This window comes from Piliocolobus tephrosceles, chromosome 16 (assembly GCF_002776525.5).
Source record: "Piliocolobus tephrosceles isolate RC106 chromosome 16, ASM277652v3, whole genome shotgun sequence".
NCBI classification, from domain to species: domain Eukaryota; kingdom Metazoa; phylum Chordata; class Mammalia; order Primates; family Cercopithecidae; genus Piliocolobus; species Piliocolobus tephrosceles.
In genome coordinates, this window is record NC_045449.1 from 47,730,060 (window position 1) to 47,743,962 (window position 13,903).

General features: G+C 39.8%; 1 protein-coding gene across 1 annotated transcript in view; it reads right to left on the bottom strand.

The window, feature by feature from the left end:
• Positions 1-6,064: 6,064 nt before the first annotated feature.
• Positions 6,065-13,903, bottom strand: part of FBXO47 (F-box protein 47) — a 30,827-nt gene continuing 22,988 nt past the window's right edge. The window contains exons 8-11 of the mRNA XM_023204286.2: positions 13,168-13,314; positions 12,367-12,509; positions 8,180-8,339; positions 6,065-6,906 (exon numbers count right to left, since the gene is read on the bottom strand). Coding sequence (XP_023060054.1) covers positions 6,791-6,906; positions 8,180-8,339; positions 12,367-12,509; positions 13,168-13,314 — 566 coding nt within the window. The 3' untranslated portion in view covers positions 6,065-6,790. The remainder of the gene's footprint in view (positions 6,907-8,179; positions 8,340-12,366; positions 12,510-13,167; positions 13,315-13,903) is intronic.

The following is a 13,903-nucleotide window of genomic DNA, read 5'->3' on the forward strand; positions in this document are numbered from 1 at the left end:
TTAGAGTTAGTTATGATGGTATAGATCTTTAAGGTATAGTCTAACCAAGCTTGCTCCAGTCTTTTGTGACATCAAGGCTTCTCAGTCTGTATTCTTATAAAGTTGAACCAACCAATCAATTTGTGAAAAAAAATCAGCAGATTTCACTCATACACTGGTGACATATACCACTGGTATTGGGTACAATGTAAGGAGAGAAGATTACCCATCTCTTCAGTTATTTGTAAAATAGGATTTAAAAAAATAAATCAATACATTTTGGAAAAAATGTATGACTTTGTGCTTATATTTATGCAACAGTATGCTAGCTTATAACAGGGTTTTACTGTATTATTTTGATAGTTGTTTAAATTTTACATTTAAACTATTTTTTTTTTTTTTTTTGTGAGGCGGAATCTCGCTCTGTTGCCCCGGGTGGAGTGCAGTGGCCGGATCTCAGCTCACTGCAAGCTCCGCCTCCCGGATTTACGCCATTCTCCTGCCTCAGCCTCCCGAGTAGCTGGGACTACAGGCACCCGCCACCTCGCCCAGCTAGTTTTTGTATTTTTAGTAGAGACGAGGTTTCACCGTGTTAGCCAGGATGGTCTGCGATCTCCTGACCTCGTGATCCACCCGTCTCGGCCTCCCAAAGTGCTGGGATTACAGACTTGAGCCACCGCGCCCGGCCCATTTAAACTATTTGTATTTTGGCATCTCAAAACATAATAAAACACCAAAAAAAGTTACTTCTGTAATATAAGGTTTTGTATAAATTTTATAAATCTGTGTCATAGGGTAATTTTGTCCAATAAAATATCAATGAAATAAAAACCACTCTGAATAAATTACTTAGAAAAAATCAAGTGACAATGCTAAGAATCATTACACTAATACCTGCTTTCTTGATGAAAACGGGGTTTGTGGGGAAGAATGATGTATTTTATTTATTTTATCTTTGTTTTTTGAGATGGAGTTTCGCTCTTGTCACCCAGGCTGGAGTGCAATGGAATGATCTCGGCTCACTGCAACCTCTGCCTTCTGGGTTCAAGCGATTCTCCTGCCTCAGCCTTCTGAGTGGCTGGGACCACAGGCATGCACCCCCATGCCTGGCTAATTTTTGTATTTTTTAAAGTAGAGACGGGTTTTCATCATGTTGGCCAGGTTGGTCTGGAACTCCCTACCTCAAGCTATCTGCCTGCCTCAGTCTCCCAAAGTGCTGGGATTACAGGTGTGAGCCACCATGCCTGGCCAAAATGTCATTATGATTTTAAATTACTCAAAATAATGGGACTTTTCCTTAGTAAGGCATCAAAGCACAACTGAAGTGGAAAATTGTCTTTGTAAATTACATGCTTTGGCTTTATCAAACTATAAATATTTTCAAAGTCTAGAGTGTTGTCTTCTAAGTCAGTTTTGCACCCATCTATTTTAAACAAAAATAAAACCAAAGTCATATATTAAGAGGGTAACAGAAAAAACCATTGACACAACGTCCATTATAAAATCAAACACACTAAGGCAGATACATTTAGAAATGTTTAAGAACATCTTTGTACTTAAAATTTAAACTGTGAGACTGCCAGGCACGGTGGTGGCTCACATCTGTAATCCCAGCACTTTGGAAGGCTGAGGCAGGTAGATCACTTGAAGTCAGGACTTGGAGACCAGACTGGCCAACATGGTGAAACCCCATCTCTACCGAAAATACAAAATTAGCTGGGCGAGGTGGCACATACATGTAATCCCAGCTACTCAGGAGGTTGAGGCAGGAGCATCACTTGAACCCGGAAGGTGGAAGCTGCAGTGGGCCGAGATTGCACCACTGAACTCCAGCCTGGGCGACAGAGCGAGATTCTGTCTCAAAACAAACAACAAAAAACTGGCCAGGTGTGGTGGCTCAAGCCTATAATCCCAGCACTTTGGGAGGCTGAGACGGGCGGATCACGAGGTCAGGAGATCAAGACCATCCTGGCTAACACGTGCAACCTCATCTCTACTAAAAGATACAAAAAACTAGCCAGGCGAGGTGGCAGGCGCCTGTAGTCCCAGCTACACGGGAGGCTGAGGCAGGAGAATGGCGTAAACCTGGGAGGCGGAGCTTGCAGTGAGCTGAGATCTGGCCACTGCACTCCAGCCTGGGTGACAGAGCGAGACTCCGTCTCAAAAAAAAAACAAAAAACAAAAAACAGGCTGGGCGTGGTGGCTCATGCTTGTAATCCCAGCACTTTGGGAGGCCGAGGTGGGCAGATCATGAAGTCAGGAGTTCGAGACCAGCCTGGCCAACATGGTGAAACCCCGTCTCTACTAAAAATACAAAAAAAAAAAAAAAAAAAAAGTTGGGCATTGTGGCACATGCCTGTAATCCCAGCTGCTCAGGAGGCTGAGGCAGGAGAATCGCTCGAACCCAGGAAGCGGAGGTTGCAGTGAGCCAAGATCGCACCATTGCACTCCAGCCAGGAGGGCAGAGCAAGACTATGCCTCGAAAAAACAAACAAACAAAACAAAAAACAAACAAAAAAACACTGTAAGAGGCCAGGCACTGTGCTTCTTGCCTGTAATGCCAGCACTTTGGATGGCTGAGGGGAGCAGATCACCTGAGGTCAGGAGTTTGAGACTGGCCTTTCCAACAAAGTGAAACCCCAGCTCTACTAAAAATACAAAAATTAGCCAGGCGTGGTGGTGTGTGCCTGTGGTCCCAACTTCCCAGGAAGCTGAGGCAGGAGAATCACTTAAACCTGGGAGGCAGAGGTTTCAGTGTGACAAGATTGCACTACTGTACGCCAGCCTGGGTGACAGAATCTGTCTCAAAAAAACACTGTAAGATCTTATAGTCATAGGAAATTGCAGGTAATCCACAATATTTAATTACATATTTTATTTTTTGAAACTGGTATTAAGCTATGATAATTGTAGCATTTCTAGTTTAGCAGTAATTGGAGTATTCATTGCTTATGGATTTAATCACTGAATTAAATAGCGGAACAGTGCAGAATACTGTTCTATAGATTACTGTTTATGAGTTATTGCTAGTAAATGAAATTATTTAATTTTATGTTAATATTAAGTGTAAGTATACACATACATAAATATACACCTAATTACAATATTCATTTATATTAAGACATTTCATTTTTTTGATCATGGTAGAGTTATATAATTAACAGCTTTTTTTATTCTTTTTTTTTTTTTTTTTTTTTTTTTTGAGGCGGAGTCTTGCTCTGTCGCCCAGGCTGGAGTGCAGTGGCCGGATCTCAGCTCACTGCAAGCTCTGCCTCCTGGGTTTACGCCATTCTATAATTAACAGCTTAAATGAAGATAAGTTCCCCCACAAAAAACTCAATGACTTGCATAATGACAAACTCTGAACAAGTTGGAATGTTTTCAATTTTAACATAGTTTTATTAATATAGTAAATAAACAAAATTTAGCAAATATCATATATTTAGTATCAAAGAAATTTTACCATAAATACAATACTTCTGAAATAGCAATGCATATTTTCCAGTTATATGTACCTTTAAGAAAGCAGTGATCTCAGAATGTCTACAAGTATTACTATTATTATTTTAAGAGTCTTTCAAAGGGCGAATCATTGGGGTTTGTAGGGTTCTTTTTTCAGTCTCTAGTTATTTGAGGAATTTTCTGGAGTTATATTTTTCTTCTTTTTTTTTTTCAATCTTGCCCTTAAATGGAATATATCTGTTTTCTTGATGAAAAGAATGCAATCTTAGTCCTTTGGAAATTTTTTCTTTTTTAACCTGGAGAAGACTGTTCAATGCAGCTATCTTTCAGGTCACCTTTCCTAGCTTAGTAATGCCTCAAAAACCAAGAAGCATATGTCCATATCCTGATTTCTTACAGGTTTCACAGCTACCTGCTGGTGGAAGTGCTACAGAAGTCACATTGTTAGTAAGATATCCAATAACCAAAGAGGCTTTTGTAATAGCCTTATTTTTACCTTTCACAATATTTATTGACGTAAAAATCTGTAATCATACAACTGAGTACTATTTGCATAAAGAGGTTAACCTTTTAGTAATAATCACAAAGAAGTTAGTATTTGTTATTCATTGACATAAGATGGTATTTCCAGCTGCACCTTCTGTTGGGTATCTCATAATTGGCATGAGAAGGAATCCTACAAAAAAGTGTTAAAGTTTCATAGTTTCACAAGGTACAGAGAGTTTATCACAAGTTGTACATTTTCAATCAGTTTCTAAGGAAGGTAGAAACTTTAGTTTGTTAGTACTATTATGGTGCATGGTGTGTGTAGAAATAATAATAAAGATAAAGATAATAACGTGTTATTGAACTTGCCTTCTACAGGGAGTAAAAAATCGTTCTACAAATCAAAGTCAAAGGAGGCTGAGGAAATCATTACAAAAAGGAAAAAGGAGCTGGGCGCCAAGGTCTGCTAATTTAGGCCAATTTTTTTTTTTTTTTTTTTTTTTTTTTGAGTCAGAGTCTTGCTCCGTCGCTCAGGCTGGAGTGCAATGGTGTGATCTTGGCTCACTGCAACCTCCGCCTCCCGGGTTCAAGCAATTCTCCTGCCTCAGCCTCCCAAGTAGCTGGGATTACAGGCGCCCGCCACCATGCCTGGCTAATTTTTGTATTTTTAGTAGAGACAGGGTTTCACCACACTGGCTAGGCTGGTCTCTTGGCCAGGCTTGTCTCGAACTCCTGACCTTGTGATCTGCCCACCTCGGCCTCCCAAAGTGCTAGGATCGTGAGTCACCACGCCCAGCAGCCAATCTTCTACTTTAAAAAACAGTACAGGAGGGCCGGGCGCGATGGCTCAAGCCTGTAATCCCAGCACTTTGGGAGGCCGAGACGGGCGGAACACGAGGTCAGGAGATAGAGACCATCCTGGCTAACACGGTGAAACCCCGTCTCTACTAAAAAATACAAAAAACTAGCCAGGCGGGCGCCTGTAGTCCCAGCTACTCTGGAGTTCCCAGAACCCGGGAGGCGGAGCTTGCAGTGAGCTGAGATCTGGTCACTGCACTCCAGCCTGGGCGACAGAGCGAGACTCCATCTCAAAAAACAGTACAGGCTAAATTATCTGACTTGTTGGTACTTTACATAGTTATGTTGTTATGACTGTTCCAGAGTTAGCTAGAAATTGACAGTCTCCTAATGTTTTTAAACTATTCATATTCCAAATTCTCTTTTTTTCTGTGACAATATGACTGCCTATACCATCACTTAAACATTGATAATACTGGTAAGAACAACATATGCTTTTAAAAGTTAATTTCCCCTTTAAAATTTGACATTACACTTCCTCATGACAAAGGTATTCGGCAAAAAAGAATGGACCACCGAATTGAAAAAACTGCAAATTTGGTCATAAATGTTATTTATATTTTTTAACAATTGAATGGACAATTTGTTAGCTTGCTTTTTATTGGTGGCAGAATGACACAGTTTATTTCCTGCACCCAAAGAATGAATCAAACTTTTTATGTTCCAAATTTTTGGTAAGGATGATATAATAATCTCACAATTATTAAGAATAATGAAATAAATAATGTGAGGTTTTTTTTTAATTACAGCAGCAGTCTTGTCAGTTCAAGTGTATAAAGAAGATTCAAAACCCAGACCAAATATGTTTTACATGCTTCTTTTGTAAACTTGCTAAAAATAATGCTATGGAGACTGGGATCATTCAAGGAATTCAAGGAAACTTTATAATGCCAAATCTCTTTCACTAAGGAAATGAAATCTAGAATCCATTTACTAAAATATTAAAAATATTCAGTATTGCCGGGCATGGTGACTCACACCTGTAATCCTAGCACTTTGGGAGGCTGAGGCGGGTGGATAACCTGAGGTCAGGAGTTCTTTTTTTTTAGAAACAGGGTCTCACTGTGTCACCAGGCTGAAGTGCAATGGTGCAATCATAACTCACTGTAGCCTTCAACTCCTGGACTCAAGGGATCCTCCTGCCTCAGCCTCCAAAATTTCTGGGATTACAGGCGTGAGCCACTGCACCCAGCCAAATCTCACTTTTTAAGAGAGGGAGAAAAGCTTTAGGAAGAAGTAAAAACTATTTGTAAAGATTATTCCGGCAGCAGAATAGCTATTTTCTCTTATTTGCTATATTTTATTTGAATCCCCAGTAAAAGATTTGATTGTATTGAGACAATATACACCTTCCTGTATGTATAGACCTTTTGTATGATTATCTTACAGAAGGAAATATATGTCTGTCTCTCTCTCTATATATATATATATACACACACACAGACATATATGTATGCTTTTTTATCCGTTAGTTCATGTAAAACATGAACAAAATATAATGTTCTTTGTAAGCATATGCCAAGAAGGTAGTAAAAACTGTGATTTATATTCTACACATTCCAAAACACCATATTGCAAATCTTCACAAAACATTCTGGGCTATGTCTATACAACTTAAACAAAGTGAACACACATACTATTTAGTGAATTTGGGTCTAACTATAAAATGGAATTTTCTCTTGCTTCAAAAATCCACACATACAGGTTGGCCGGTCCCAGATTCTTGAACAGTTAACATTCTATTTTGGTTTGGTGTTAGGTTGACTAAAACCTGGAGAGGCAGAGCTTGTTTTCCAGAGAAATCTCAGTTCATTCTTGAGTTTGCCTGTTATTTTTATATTAATAACGATGTAAGTAGTTGCTTCTAAAATTCTATCCAGCTTTTGAATTCTTAGCTTACTTAGATGATAAAAAGTCCCATGGATGCTATTTTTTGAGTGAAAAAGTACCATTCCTCTAATCATTAGTTCAGTGAGGTTCTCTAAAGGCAAGGCTTTTTGAGGATTTAGGCAGACAGAGAAGTATTCATGGTCAAATACAGGACCTCTTTATGGAAGTTAGCCTGAGCATGTACAAGATGGAACAAATTCAGAAAGCTTCTGTCATCTTCATCACGGTCTCCTATGTGCCATACATAGTAGGGAAAATAAAATGACAGTTAAAATTTTAAGTATATAATTTATTTTATTAATTAATGTATTTTTTTAGATGGAGTCTCCCTGTGTTGCTCAGGCTGGAGTGCAGTGGTGCCATCTCGGCTCACTGCAACCTCCACCTCCTGGGTTCAAGCAATTCTTCTGCCTCGGCCTCCCAAGTAGCTGGGATAACAGGCATGCACCACCACACCTGGCTAATTTTTCTATTTTTAGTAGAGACGATGTCTCTCCATGTTGGCCAGGTTGGTCTCAAACTTCTGACCTCAGGTGATCTGTCCGCCTTGTAAGTATACAATTTATTTGAAACATAAGATGTTCTAATTTTCCCTAGTAATACTTATTTATTTATTTATTTATTATTTTTTTGAGACAGAGTCTCCCCGTGTCGCCCAGGCTGGAGTGCAGCGGTGCGATCTCGGCTCACTGCAAGCTCTGTCTCCCAGGTTCAAGCGATTCTCCTACCTCAGCCTCCCGAGTAGCTGGGACTATAGGCACCCACCACCACGCCTGGCTAATTTTTTTGTATTTTTAGTAGAGACGGGGTTTCACCGTGTTAGTCAGGATAGTCTGGATCTCCTGACCTCGTGATCCGCCTGCCTTGGCCTCCCAAAGTGCTGGGATTACAGGCGTGAGCCACCGCGCCCGGCCTTCCCTAGTAATATTTAAACAGAAGGCTTTTTGTTAGTGACTTTACTAAGTCAGGTTAACTACTGAAATCATGGAATTATATAAGAAAAGTAGATTAGAAGTCAGAAGAAAAGGATGCTCATCCATGCTTTATTGCTTCTAACTTTGAGACCTTGGTAAGTCAGGTAACTTCTTTAAGCCTTAGTTTTCTCATGTAAAATAGAGTTAATTATCATGTTGGTTACTTAATAAAGCTGTAAAATAGTATTTACAAATATATTTTTATGCTAGTGACAGTTGGTAAGTGAGCAAGTTAAATTTTTTTGCTGTGCAAAATTGAAAGTGGTTCCTTTCAGAGCAGACTCTTCAACTTTATATTCTCCATTAAAACCAATACTAGATTTTTAAAGTGATGAAAGCCAGGAACTAAATATATTGCAAGGAAAAACAAACAAGAAGTCTGCTCCATTTATTGTTAATTTTTTTTTAAAGTCAACATAGAAATAGTTTTTTTTCTATTCTAGGACTGTTAGAGAAAAATATCTCCATTTTAGGTGGAGACTAGAGCACATTTTTATGCACACCTGTGCACCAAGTACATTCCTACTCACCAGACATAATTGATTGCAGCATTTCCATTATAACACATGCAAATGCATTTGCCACATTCTGCAGGAAGTTATTTCTTTCCACTGGAGTGCTAAAGACTTTGCAGACTTTTTGCATCATTTTAACTGTCCAATCCATGCAATATAGTTCTTTCTCGCACACCTGATTTAGACATATAAAGCATTGTAAACTTCATGTGAAGAAAGCTATAGAATTTGAAAATGGTGAACAATGATGAACAATGATAGTTTGTGATTTTACATAATTTATGATACCTGACACCATACTGAGTCTACACATGGGAAATGCCCTTGTAACTAATACTATTTTGCTTTCAAATGGTATGATTTTAATGGGAAAAAAGTATGAAGTAAATACAAGCCTAATTTAAGATTATCATAGAATATTATTTACTAATGCAATACCTAATATTGAAAACAGGCCAGGCACGGTGGCTCATGCCTGTAATCCCAGCACTTTGGGAGGCCGAGGTGCGCGGATCACCTGAGGTCAGGAGTTCGAGACCAGCCTGGCCAACATGGTGAAACCCTGTCTCTACTAAAATACAAAAATTAGCCAGGTGTGGTGGTGGGTGCCTATAATCCCACCTACTCAGGAGGCTGAGGCAGGAGAATCACTTGAACTCAGGAGGCGGAGGTTGCAGTGAGCGGAGATCACACTGCTGCACTCCAGCCTGGGGGACAAAGCCAGACTCCGTCTCACACACACACACATACACACACACACACACACACACACAAAATAAATACATATAATATATATAAAAAACAGTTAATGAACATAGAAAAAAAAGAATTCTGCTCATTTACTCATTCAATAAACATTTATTGAGCACCTGTTAGGAGCTGAAGATACAATGAGAAACCATGAAGACACGGCTCTATTTTCAAGAAGTTCAATGAGGGTGACAGACAAATGGGCAATTTCAATAAGCAAGAGAATTGTATGGTATTGTCGACTTTCCATCTTGATAATTTTAGGGAATAAATTTCTTCCCTAAATTTCTTCGTTATTGAAAAGATAAATATTTAAAGTAAATATTACATGTTCCTGCTAAAATTGACTGAAAAGTAAAAAGTTTCTTTACTAACATCCTTAATTGCCAATTTAACTCACATAGCCAAATAAATAATGCACATTATTAAAATAAACTGTACAGTAGTGTAACTAAATAATAGCACTGTGATAGGAAAGATCTATTGACTATTTATTATGTGTAAAATACTGTACTAGGAACTATGAAAGAAATAAGTGACACAGTACTGGATTTCAAAGAGCTTGCAGTCTATTTTGGGAGATGACCTATCCCACACATACAGTGGCTTAAGGACACTAATAGTAAATGAAGATAGAGAAGACAAATCAGAAGCAATTCAGAGAACTTTAATGATCAGAATGGACATGTTAATAAGAGAAGGTTTTCTAGAGAAGGCTTCCCCACCCCTAGTGATTTTCTCTCCATTACATTTGCTATAGTGCTGCCAAAACGATTTGCCAAAAACACAAAGCCAATTATGTTTCTCTCCTTCATAGAACTTTTCAGTAGCTCCCTATTTGAAAACGGATTGAAGCTCCACAGAATGGCCCACAAAACCCTTTCTTACCTAGCCTCTCCCTTCACGTCTAATCTCACCTCCTTCTACTCTTCCGCAGATTTTACCCTTCAGAAATCATACTCAACTGCTTACAGTGTCCTGAATACAGTCACATGATCCCATTTTTCTTCTGCCCTGAATAACCTGCTGCCACCCTCTATCTGCCTGATGAACTCCTACTTATTCATTTACTTATTTATTTTTTAGAGACACGGTCTCCCTCTGCTATGCAAACTGAAGTGCAGTGGTGTGATCATAGCTCACTGCAGCTTCAAACTCCTGGGCTCAAGTGATCCTCCCGCCTCAGCCTTCTGAGTAGCTAGGACAATAGGCACACACCACCATACCCAGCTAGTTTTATTTTGTTTTGTAGAATTGAGGCTTTCCCTATATTGCCCAGGATGGTCTTGAACTCCTGGCCTCAAGTGATCCTCTGGGCTCAGCCTCCCAAAGAGCTGGGATAGACATGAACCACTGCACCCAGCCTTTTACTTAATTTATTTTTTGAGATGGGATCTCATTCTGTTGCCCAGGCTAGAGTACAGTGGCACTATCTTGGCTCACCACAGCCTTGACCACCCAGACTCAAGTGATCTTCCCACTTCAGCTCCTGAGTAGCTGAGCTCACAGGCACGCATGCCACAACTCCTGGCTAATTTTTAAAATTTTTTTATTATTTATTATTTTTGAGACAGCGTCTCACTCTGTCACCCAGGCTGGAGTGCAGTGGCATGATCTGCTCACTGCAAACTCCGCCTCCCGGGCTCAAGTGATTCTCCTGCCTCAGCCTCCTGAGTAGCTGGGATTACAGGTACCCGCCACCACACCTGGCTAATTTTTGTACTTTTAGTAGAGTTGGCGTTTCACCACATTGGCCAGGCTGGTTTCAAACTCCTGACCTCAGGTGGTCTGCCTGCCTCAGTCTCCCAAAGTGCTGGGATTACAGGCATGAGCTATCATGCCTGGCCAATTTTAAAAAATGTTTACTGTAGAGACAGGGTTTTGCTGTGTTTTCCAGGCTGCTCTCGAACTCCTGGGCTCAAGAATCTCATAATTTATGGCCCATAGTAAGCACTTAATACAAATTTGTGTTAAATGAATATTAAATATAATATTTCATATATATGTATGCACGTGTGTCTGTGTGTGTGTGTGTGAGAGAGAGAGGGGAGAGGGTCTCGTTCTGTTGCCCAGACTGGAGTACAGTGGCACAATCTTGGTTTACTGTAACTTTAAACTCCCAGGCTCAATCAATCCTCCCACCTCAGCCTCCTGAGTAGCTGGGACCAGAGACATTGCCAAAACACCCAGCTAATTTTTGTATTTTTTGGAGAGATAGGTTGCGACATGTTGCCCAGGCTAGACTCGAACTCCTGGGCTCAAGTGATCCTTCCGTCTCAGCCTCTCAAAGTGCTGGGTTTAGAGGTGTGAGCCATCCCACCCAGCCTAAATATATTTTCAAGACTTTTTATTTTGAAACATTTTGACTATACAAAATTAGAGAGAATAATATAATAAACTCCCAGTACTCATTTCCCAGTTTCAACAATTATCAATCTTATTTCAACTCTATCTCCATTTATTCCCAAGTCCTCTATCCAACCCACCCCCACAGTGATTATTTTGAAGTAAATCAAATGGGATGCTTTTCTTAAAACCGATTTTTTTTTTTTTTTTTTTTTTTTTTTTCTTTGAGACAGAATCTGGCTCTGTCGCCCAGGCTGGAGTACAGTGGCTGGATCTCAGCTCACTGCAAGCTCCGCCTCCCGGGTTTACACCATTCTCCTGCCTCAGCCTCCCGAGTAGCTGGGACTACAGGCACCCGCCACCTTGCCCGGCTAGTTTTTTGTATTTTTTAATAGAGACGGGGTTTCACCGTGTTAGCCAGGATGGTCTCGATCTCCTGACCTCGTGATCCGCCTGTCTCGGCCTCCCAAAGTGCTGGGATTACAGGCTTGAGCCACCGCGCCCGGCCTAAAACCGATTTTTTAAAAAAAGAATATAACTTAGCAGAACTGTATAATGAAAATTCAGACTTGAAGAGGGGAGAGGTTAATAGAAGGGATGATTCCAAATATTATAGTTCATGACATGTTTTAATATTAGGCCAGGTGCAGTGGCTCACGCCTGTAATCCCAGCACTTTGGGAGGCCGAGGTGGGTGGATCACAAGGTCAGGAGTTCAAGACCAGCCTGGCCAGCATAGTGACGCCCCGTCTCTACCAAAAATACGAAAATTAGCTAGGCATAGTGGCGCATGCCTCTAGTCCCAGCTACTCAGAAGGCTGAGGCAGGAAAATTGCTTGAACATGGGAGGTGGAAGTTGCGGTGAGCTGAGACTGCGCCACTGCACTCCAGCCTGGGCAAAAGAGTGAGACTCTGTCTCAAAAAACAAAACAAAACAAAACAAAACAAATGTTTTAATATTTTGAAAAAGAAACATTAAAAATATATACTTCAATACTCATTTTTACGAAATGTTTTTTGTCCACATTTCAGTTCCTTAAGGGCAGCTCCCTGGTAGGTCAGTTGTAGTGTTAAACAATTTGTTAGAGAAATGTTATTTTTGCTTACCAAAGCCAAAAAGACTATGAGCCTTGCCAGTTCAATGGTCCGTCCATTCACAGCTTTACTAGCCATGAAAGTGAAACAGATGTTGTTTCCACTTAGCATTAGGAGACGTGCATTATTCTCTAGAAGCCACTCACGGGGAACCACTTTTATTAGAGGAAGAACAATTATTTAATGAGAAATCACACAACAGCTATAGTAAATACCATTAAGTACATGCAATATTTTATCACTTTATTGGAAATACAATTAGTGCCGAGGGAAATGCTAAAAAAAAAAAATGCTCTAGTTTTCCAATTATGACATTCAGTTAGAGACAGGTTATTGCCATGTCATGAAGACTCTTACAAATATACTAATAATATAATCAAAGCAATTCTCCTACACATAGGTCAGCAGGCAAAGTGGTCTAACCCTGTGCAAGGAAAGCATCCTTGTAAACTTTAGAATCTTAAAGGATTATGCAGGAATAGGAATAATTGTTTTACCTCTCCTTTACTTGCAGAAGAGGGCTTCTTACAGAACCTAGGACGGTGTTTCTGAAAATTTACAACATGGGAGTAATTGAGCTAATTAAACGAAGAGGCTTTCAAATAATAATAATAATAAATGTTTATTTATAAAGTTGGCAAGCAAAGGAAGGTAAGTTCATTATATGCATTCTTTTCAAACATAATGCCAAACTCTTTAAATATTTTAGAGCATTCAATGATTTCCAACAGACACATCATTTGTTACAATTTTATAACTGCATTTTAACAATAAACTTCTATTATTCTATGTTAGTAAATATATATTTTTTACCTGATAGTTCATCTACAAGACTGATAACATCATCTGCTGTCCACTCTTTAGTGCTAGCGTCATATAGTAACTTAATGGCATCAGCCAAACCTTTCAGACTGAATTCATCTGTAGGTTCTTCTATCATTTTCTGCCAAACCACCTGTCCTGAATTGAAACAAAAATGAGGCTATGACAGAATAGTTGGCTTTGTGATAAAGACTTGTTCAAAAAGGAAAGTGAATTGCGTAATGGAATCCCATTACTTATACAAGCTACTTTCATTTTAACTTTTATAACAAGAAATCAATTCTGGTAATAGTATAGATTTGAACACCTCTGGCCAGGTGTGGTGGCTCATGCCTGTAATCCCAGTATTTTAGGAGGCCGAGGTGGGAGGATCACTTGAGGTTGGGAGTTCGAGACCAGCCTGGTCAATATTGTGAAACCCTGTCTCTACTAAAAATATAAAAATTAGCTGGGCATGGTGGTACATGCCTGTAGTCCCACCTACTCAGGAGGCTGAGGCACAAGAATCGCTTGAACCCAGGAGGCAGAAGTTGCAGGGAGTGGAGATTGGGCCACTGAACTCCAGCCTGGGTGACAGAGTGAGACTGTCTCAAACCTCCTGAGTAGGTGGGACAACATATATATATATATATATATATATGTGTGTGTGTGTGTGTGTGTGTGTGTGTGTGTGTGTGTGTGTGTGTATGCTTCTTGGCCAGGCACAGAGGCTCATGTATGTAATTCT